The 9,143-nt window shown below is 35.8% G+C and overlaps 1 protein-coding gene across 1 annotated transcript in view; it reads left to right on the top strand.

Moving 5' to 3' along the window:
• FREM2 (FRAS1 related extracellular matrix protein 2) overlaps positions 1 to 9,143 on the top strand; it is a 268,872-nt gene that overhangs the window by 224,851 nt on the left and 34,878 nt on the right. The window contains exons 17-22 of the mRNA XM_006915781.3: positions 1,936 to 2,128; positions 3,219 to 3,323; positions 4,852 to 4,979; positions 5,069 to 5,203; positions 5,980 to 6,106; positions 6,958 to 7,145. Of these exons, the coding sequence (XP_006915843.1) occupies positions 1,936 to 2,128; positions 3,219 to 3,323; positions 4,852 to 4,979; positions 5,069 to 5,203; positions 5,980 to 6,106; positions 6,958 to 7,145 (876 nt within the window). The remainder of the gene's footprint in view (positions 1 to 1,935; positions 2,129 to 3,218; positions 3,324 to 4,851; positions 4,980 to 5,068; positions 5,204 to 5,979; positions 6,107 to 6,957; positions 7,146 to 9,143) is intronic.

Below are 9,143 nucleotides of genomic sequence, written 5' to 3'. Positions count from 1 at the left end.
CCCATATATATATGGGCAAATAATTTTTGACAAAAAAGCCAAAAACATACAGTGGAGAAAGGAAAGCCTCTTCAATAAATGGTGCTGGGAAAACTGGAAAGCCACCTGCAAAAGAATGAAACTAGACTGTTGTTCATCACTACACACCAAAATTAACTCAAAATGGATTAAGGACCTGAAATATAAGACCTGAAACAATAAAGTGCATAGAAGAAAACATAGGAACTAAACTCAAGTAACTTGGACTGCCAGAGGATTTTTTGAATTTGATTTCAAAAGCAAAGGAAGTAAAAGCAAAAATAAACAAATGAGACTACATCAAACTAAAAAGCTTCTGGTCAGCAAAAGAAATCGTCAACAAGGTAAAGAGAGAACCATCCGAATGGGAAAACATATTTGCAAGCAATGCTTCCGATAAAGGCCTAATATCCAAAATATACAAAGAACTCGTACAACTCAATAACAGCAAAAAACAAACAATCCAAATGAAAATATGGGCAGAGGACCTGAACAGACATTTCTCTCTAGAGGACATACAAATGGCAACAAATATATGAAAAGATGCTCAACATCGCTAGCTGTTAGGGAAATGCAAATCAAAACCACAATGAGATACCATCTCATACCTGTTAGATAAGCTATATTCAACAGGGCAAGTAATAACAAATGTTGGAGAGAATGCAGAGAAAAAGGAACCATCAGCCACTGCTGGTGGGACTGCAAATTGGTGCAGCCAGTATGGAAAACAGTATGGAGGTTCCTCAAAAAATAAGAATTGATCTACCATATGATCCAGCAATCCCTCTACTGCGTATTTACCCCAAAGACTTGAAAACATATCCAAAAAGATTTTTGCATAATCATGTTCATAAAAGTATTATTCACAGTGGCCAGGACATGGAAGCAACTGAAGTGTCTTTCGATAGATGATTAGATAAAGTAGTTGTGGTGCATATATACAATGGAATATTACTCAACCATAAGAAGACATGAAATACTGCCATTTGTGACAACATGAATGGACCTCGAAATAATCATTCTAAGCGAAATAAGCCAGACAGAAAAAGGTGAAAATCACATGATATTAATTATATGTGGAATATAAACCTAAAAGCAACAAATGAACAGGACAAACAAACAGAGACTCATGGACGTGGACTAGTTACTAGAGGGCAGAGGTGAGGGAAAAGGAGGGAGGTAGATGGGGTCAAGGGGGTCAAATATGTGGTGACAGAAAGAAATCTAACTATGGGAGGTGAACACACAGAGTAAATATATATATGCCTTATTGTTAAAGTGGACAGCTGAAACTTATTGGATTTCATTAACTAATGTCACCATAAAAAAATAAATAAATTTTAAAAAATAGTATGAAAGAAGGTGTCTCAGATAACCACCTATTATATAATTCCATTTATATGAAATGTCCATAATAAGCAAATACGTAAAGACAAAGTAAGCTAACAGTTGCCATTGTCTCGGGGGCAAGAGTGTAGGACTAAGGAAGTAACTGCTAATGACTATGAGATTCCTTTTGGAGGTGATGAAAATGTCCTAAAATTGAATGTGATGAAAGTTACACAGCTCCCTGGTTGTATTAGATAACACTGATTTGTCCACTTTAAATAGGTAAATTATATGGTATATGAACTGTATCTTAATAAAGCTGCTATAAAAATAAAAGGACTGTGTAAGTATACTATGCTTAAAATAATGCTATTTATCTTAAAGATTTCTGCTACATATCTTTTGTCGCAAAGGAAGGTAGTATAGCAACTATTTAATTGCTCCAAAATTAAGTGTTGTAAATGCTGTTGTATCTTTTCCTCAATGATTACTCAAAATCTTCATGAGAGAAAGAAGAAAATGACTTGTACAAAATTAGGCTCATTTTAATGCTAAATCGTGTTGATAGATATAATTTCATTGTTTTAGGTCCTAAACCTAGTGCAGTCATATGTGACTCTTCGAGTCCCTCTGTATGTTTCCTACGTGTTCCATTCTCCCGTTGGAGTAGGAGGTTGGCAACATTTTGACTTGAAGTCAGAGCTTCGTCTAACTTTTGTGTATGACACTGCCATCTTGTGGAATGATGGAATTGGCAGCCCACCAGAAGCTGAACTCCAAGGTGGGTTAATAAAGACTTGGAAAACTAGTTTTCTTATCCTCTTGAATTACTTAAGAGAAATTTTTACTGTAGCTAAAAATAATAGAAGCAACTTTCAGTATATTTATTTTTTATATTTGACATTCTAAGATAATTTTATTTTTGATGTGGAAAAATTTTAACTAAATCATATTAGTACCTCAAATTTTGTGTAGTATGTGACTGTTAAATATAACATCCACATATTACGGATATTTAACTTTCATAGTCATTCTAGGTGATTAATTATTTGTGTGTTACACAACAGAGTCTATATATTTCCCTAGGTTATAAAAAAAAATAGAGGAAGTTCCAATTGAAAATAAAGAATGAACCCAAGAGAAAAAGTTACACATTTTTGTTTCTAAAAATGGGAGGTACGTTTTAAAGTCTGGTATAAATTGTGTCTTGGATTCTAATTCTAGCTCTAAAACTAAATAGCTGTGTGATCTAGAATGTATTGCTTTTTTATGGCACTCAATTTCTTCTGAAAGATAGACTAAACTTCTAATATTCTTTCTGTTTTAAACTTCTATTATTTTGTGATACTTTTTCTGAATGTCTTGGAACAGTGGTGGTATGTCCCACCAAATATTGGATCCATAAGCTCTGCACAACTTTGTTTTAATCTTTATGTAAGAATCATAATTTCAAGTCCACAGCATAAAGTTAATTAATTCATTAATAGAATTAGTGCTGTTTCTTTCCAAGCATATACTATTGTTTTGGTTCCACGCATGTCTGAGCATCATGGCTGTGTTACTTTTTGTAAGCCAGAGGGAAAAGACTATTGATAGTGCATCTTAAAATCTACTCTAGTAAACAAATTAATTTTACCTTAAAGCCACGTGAAAGGTAATATAATCACCCTGAATAATTATTCCAGATTATTTGACATTTTAATTTCATATTTTTCTTCTGCCTCTCTTACCACTCAGAATTATCCTGACAATACCTTTTGGCTAGAATGCTTAAAGATGAGATGAATCTGAATTCATTTTTGGAAGAAATCCTGTACATTAGGAGTATCTGGTTACCAATATTTTCACTTCTGTGTGCTATCCCTTTGTAGGTTCCCTGTATCCAACCAGCATGCGCATCAATGAAGAGGGGCGTTTGGTCGTGAACTTCAAGACAGAGGCTCAATTCCATGGCTTGTTTGTGCTGTCACATCCTAGTAAGCCCTGTTACACATTAATAGCCACTCCTCATACCACAAGGGTAGAGTTTTGCCATCTTCACACATGTTTCAATATGCTTCCTTATGAACTTTGAAGCCCTCAATTTCAACTGAATTACATACGTGCATGAGGGCTTGATAATTGCTTGGCTACTTCTCATAATCTACCAAACCATCTTTATCTATGTAGACTTTTAGAGAAGGCACAAAATAAAAAAACTGACTTAATCTTAAATGGAGTTTGCCTTAGATAAAGAGCATAGCAACGATAATCCCCTTCTCTCCTGAAATTCCATTATACAGAAAAATTGCATCTTAGTTTATTTGTTCAACAAGCACTTACTTCTCTGTTCACAACTATTTTCTAGGTACTGTAAGAAACCTTTATAATAGAGCCAGAAGTATCACTTTACTATCATACTTAAGTTTCAGACATATTAACTAATTATGTTTAATTATTGGCTATGTAATTATATTGATAGTTGTGCTTTGAATATCAATAAGGTGGCAGTCACTAAAGTTCTATGTCTAAACCTTCTTTTAAATATAAAGGATATTTCATTAGAAGTACTTTTTTATTTAACTTTCTATATTACTAAACTGGTTTGAGTATTTTACTGGTATGCCAACTCATGCCAGACAGGTAGGGGAAAATAGTTCATTCATTGTCTTCTACATTCTCCTTTTTCTACATGTGAACTCTAGACAGCCACTGTATTAGTGTTAATTTTTGTATTAGCTTTAGTTTGGTTATTTATAACTATAATCTATTTTCTAGTTCCAGCAAAGATATGCATAAGGAATTTACTCAGGGATGTTTAAACAAATTTAAGTAACATTTTAATAAAAAATAAACCAAGCCAATAAGCTCTGCAAGAATTTTTTTCTGCATTACATTTACCCTGGCACTATAAACATATAAATGAAAAGCTATTCCATTCATTCAAGAGTACATCTACTTGCACTTTAGGTTGCCCAAAGGCCCTCTAATACAGATACTACTTCACATTTTAATATCTCTAATATTTAAACATTTAACTTTTAAAGGCAAATTTGAATTTGGGACATTGCTAGAACACAAAATTTTGATTTACCTAGACTGATTAAAGTTATATCGTATTTATAAATTGGGTTTTCCTAGCTGTGTGAATGCTAATAGGCTGGGAAGTTCAGTTAATAGCTTTGGTGCACAATACATGCATTCACATTAGGCTTCTTTCACTTCTCTGCCTCTCTGGAAATTAGCCTTGAACTATTTGAGTATTTCTGCACAATTATCTTTGACAGAGTCACACATTAGAAAAATCACCAAATTAGGAATCAGAAGGCACACATCCTAGTTGTGTGATCTTAGGAGAATCGCACCGTTTATCTGCAAAATAAGGTTAATTATACCAACTCTGTTAGTTTGTAGGCTTGTTATAAGAATAAAAGCAAATAATGTATCATAAAGTACTTTGAAAACTTTAAACTGCTATGCACTCTTTTAACCACTATTCCATTATTGTTATTGACACTTTTTTAGCATCCTTCACAAGCTCAATGATCATGTCAGTTGATCATCCAGGCCTGACATTTTCCCTGCACCTAATAAGGAGTGAACCAACTTATAACCAGCCAGTCCAGCAATGGAGCTTTGTGTCTGACTTTGCAGTAAGTGACTAAGGCTCTTACTTAATTTTCCTTTTCTGCTGCCTCTGGTTGCATCTCAGATTCATAAATGCCTTCTCTTCTCCTCAAAGGTACGTGACTACTCAGGGACCTATACTGTAAAACTGGTCCCATGTACCACTCTGTCGCATCAGGAATACCACCTGCCAGTCATCTGCAATCCAAGAGAGCCTGTCACCTTTGACCTTGACATTCGATTCCAACAGGTATGTCTCATAACATTATTTGCCCATGACTCATAGGATCCTAACTTGTTATTTGCTTGGTTTACTTTTATTAGTTAAAAAAAAAAAGTTCACACAATGTCTTTAATTCCTGCATCTGAGAACAAAGGAAATCAGACAGGAAGGAAGAAAGAAAGGAAGGAAGAAAAATTGCCCTTTATCTTTTGTTGGTTTAGTATACAAATTCCATAGTTTAAGAGTATGCAAGGGTTTTGTTTGTTTGTTTGTTTGTTTGTTTTTCTCTTATGTGATCTTATCTTTTCTCTTCCTGGAAGCTTGCTGCCTTGGAGATTTGATAATTTTCCCCAGAGTTCTTTTGCACTCCTTCATCTAGTTCTTGATCTTCAAGAAGAATAAATATCCTGTAGTTCATGCCACCTCAAAATACCCAATCACTATGCATTAAAAGAAATGTGATGACATTTTCTGTACAAGAAATTATACTAAATGTTAACCTTCCATTGACCATGATATTTACAAGTCCCTTATATACACCGATAAACCAATGGAAATGAGCTCAAAATACACTATTTAGCCTCATTCAAAAAATGATCTAACCTCATCAGTTTTGTCTTCTCAAGAAGGGCAAAGCCAGTGTTAAAATTCCCTAAGTTGGTTTAGTTAAACATAAAAATTGTAATAAAGTGTTCAGCATTCTGCATGTTAGTGAACAGTAAGTGTGTGTATCTGTGAATAATATGTTTATGCAATATCAAAACAATCAATAACACATAAAAAAGTTTTACACTTGGTTTTAGGTCAGTGATCCAGTGGCTGCTGAGTTTAGCTTGAACACCCAAATGTACCTACTCTCCAAGAAGAATCTCTGGTTGTCTGATGGATCCATGGGATTTGGGCAGGAAAGTGATGTTGCTTTTGCAGAAGGTATCACTTTACAAATGAGAGAGCTGCTCTGTATGTTTTACATTGTATCTGTTATGCTTTGCTTTATTGGGATCATGTTTGAGGGAAAAAAATTATAATCTCTTGTATGGTTTTAAGAAATATTACTGTATCTTTATTACTGTGGTGGGAATGCAAGGGCCACTAAATTGGGTATATGTTACTGGGTGGTTTTATTTTTGGAGACGTCGATCTCTATTTCCCTTATTTAAGTGATTTTTGGAACAAGTCTGGGTTTTTTCGTGAATTTATTTTCAAATTTCACAATCTCAAATACTGTAGCTACATGAGATTGTAAGTGGCTCATGGGCAAGTATTGTGCCTTTCTTATTTAGTGATATATTTCCAGCACCTCACCAAATATCTAGCACATTTGGTAGTTCGGTAATGGCTGTGAAACAGATCCTTGAATACCAGAGAATTTCCTTAAACCCTCTTTTAAAATTAAATGAAACTAATTCAGCTTTCTACTAATGTTTTTAGTGTTATTTCATAATATATTATTAGTCTGTATCTTGCTAACTAATTTACTTATGTAAACTGATATTATGGATGTTAAGTTATAAGCCAGAACTTGAGGTTATTTCTACTACTGGCTGAGCATGTGAAGCTCAATACACCTTCAGTGACTTGTGGTCAGTCTGCAAAGTGGTCATATCTGAGACCTGGGAGTGAACCAGATACTGAAGCTAACATTAAAATGTCTTTGACGTTTGATGCAACATTAGAAAGAGAAGGAAATTCTTACTAGTATTATTATTGTCACGGATTGTTTGCAGTGTCACATAGACACATCACTTAACAGAAATAACATTTCTGCATCTCTGTTTCAGGTGATATAATTTATGGTCGTGTCATGGTAGATCCTGTCCAGAATCTAGGTAACTCTTTTTACTGCAGCATTGAGAAGGTGTTCCTGTGCACTGGAGCTGATGGCTATGTTCCCAAGTACAGTCCAACAAATGCAGAATATGGCTGCTTAGCTGATTCTACTTCACTCTTACATAGATTCAAAATTGTGGTAAGTGCATACTTCTGGTCAAGATGGTGGAATAGATAAATGTTGTTCTTACCTTCTCCCATGACCACCTCAAAATTAAAACTAAATTATAGAACAAACACCCTTGAGAACCACTTGAACTAGCTTAACAAAAATTCTATAACTAAAGATATAAAGAAGAAACTGCATTGAGAATAGTAGGAGGGGTGGAAACTTGAAACAAGCTGGTCCCACATGCATGCGTGGTGGTTAAGAATAAGGAGGAATATCTCAGCTGCAGAGGTCCCCCATGAGGAAACAGGAGTCTCAGATTCACACTGGGCTCACCAACCTGGAGTACCAGTACTGAGAAGAGGATTCCTCACAACATGTAGCTGTGAAAATCAGCAGGGATTCCATCTAGGTGAGACAAAGGTTGCTATAGACCGAGATATCCTCCTAAAGGGTCTGAGCACAGACTCACTCATTTACAAACATTCTAACCTCCAATGAAGAGACAGCAGATAGAAAAGCACCAGGGACATACGAGAAGGAAGTAAATTGTCTGGTTTCAGGGCAAGAGCTGGAGAGGCAGCTCTTTCTAAGACTGAAGTATTGGCAGGCACCATTGATTCTTTGTTGAGCTATCCCCCAAAACACCAAATTTGAGTCTTCATCGACATGGCTAACATCACTTGCCTCACACTGGTGATTTTCAGAGACACCATATCACCCAACTCCTATGCCAGGCCCAAACCTCTTTCGGTATCTCTTCATCACATAGGGATGGCTTTGACTCATGCTTCAGACTTTCATAAACTCTCTCAAAGGTCCACAAACCTCCAAAAATCAGCAGCTGGCCTGGGTATGCCTTATACTACTTGCTAGGCAGCCCAAAGTTCAATACTAGTGGCAGCCAGCAGTGGTTCATGCATAGTCACTCCCAGGAGCCCTGAACTTCCATACAGACAGTGACCAACCACAAATTACTTTGTAGCTACCACTACAAAAGTGACAGGGGTGGAGATACAGAAGTAAGGCATCTGAGGCCTGGTGGTCCCATTACTGGGAACAAAACAGCCACAGGCACATCAGCAGCCTCTCCCAACCCAACCGACCCACTCACTAAGGCTGATCCTGGAGGAAGCACCTGAAACACTGCATCGGACCACTGTGACAGCACTGAGACTTCAGGTGTTCTTCAGTGGATCAGAAACCCATTGCCCACCATTTTTTCCATGGGGGAGAAGCCATTGGATCGAGGCAACCCGGTCAGGAGACACACATCTCCCCAGGGAATAAAGGCCTTTTTTTTTTTTTTCTTTTTTTGGCCACACAGTGGAGATATGAGAGGCTAGGCAGTACAGAGGCTTGTACAACACCTGGGGAAAAAAAACACACACACACACTTCCTATCAATCTCCTAAAATAAAATCACCCTTAATAATAATAATAAAAATTTTCAAATCAGAGTACATTCAAATAAATGCCTAGACAAAGAAATAATCCATCAAAAACCATAAACAACCAACTGGCAAGGAAGCTCAGAAAAATATTAAAAATCTCCAGAAAATAAGCTTGAAGATATAGAAATATGCAATTAAAATGACAGAAATTTCAAGACTGCACTTCTGAGAAAAACTCAATGAGATGCAAAAACACTCTGACAGGCAGTTTAATGATCTCAGAAATAAAATCAACAAACAAAAGGAATACATTACCAAAGAGATTGAAATATTAAAGAATCAAATAGAACTTTTGGAGCTAAAGAGCTAAATAACAGAGATGAAGAATGAAATAGAGAGCTTAGGAAATAGAGCTGCACAGATGGTGGAAAGAATTAGTTATACTGAAGACAGAAATCTGGAAATGATGTAGATGGAAGAAGAGTCTTGAGAGTTTAAAAAAAAAAAAAAAGGAAAGAACTCTACAAGAACTATCTGACACAACCAGAAAGAACAATATAAAAATAATGGGTAAACCAGAAAGAGAAGAGAGGAAGAAGAGAACAGAGAGCGTATTAAGTCAACGAGAATTCCC

This window comes from Pteropus alecto, unplaced genomic scaffold, assembly GCF_000325575.1.
Source record: "Pteropus alecto unplaced genomic scaffold, ASM32557v1 scaffold16, whole genome shotgun sequence".
Classification (NCBI taxonomy): Eukaryota; Metazoa; Chordata; class Mammalia; order Chiroptera; family Pteropodidae; genus Pteropus; species Pteropus alecto.
This window is presented reverse-complemented; position numbering and strand designations above follow the sequence as displayed.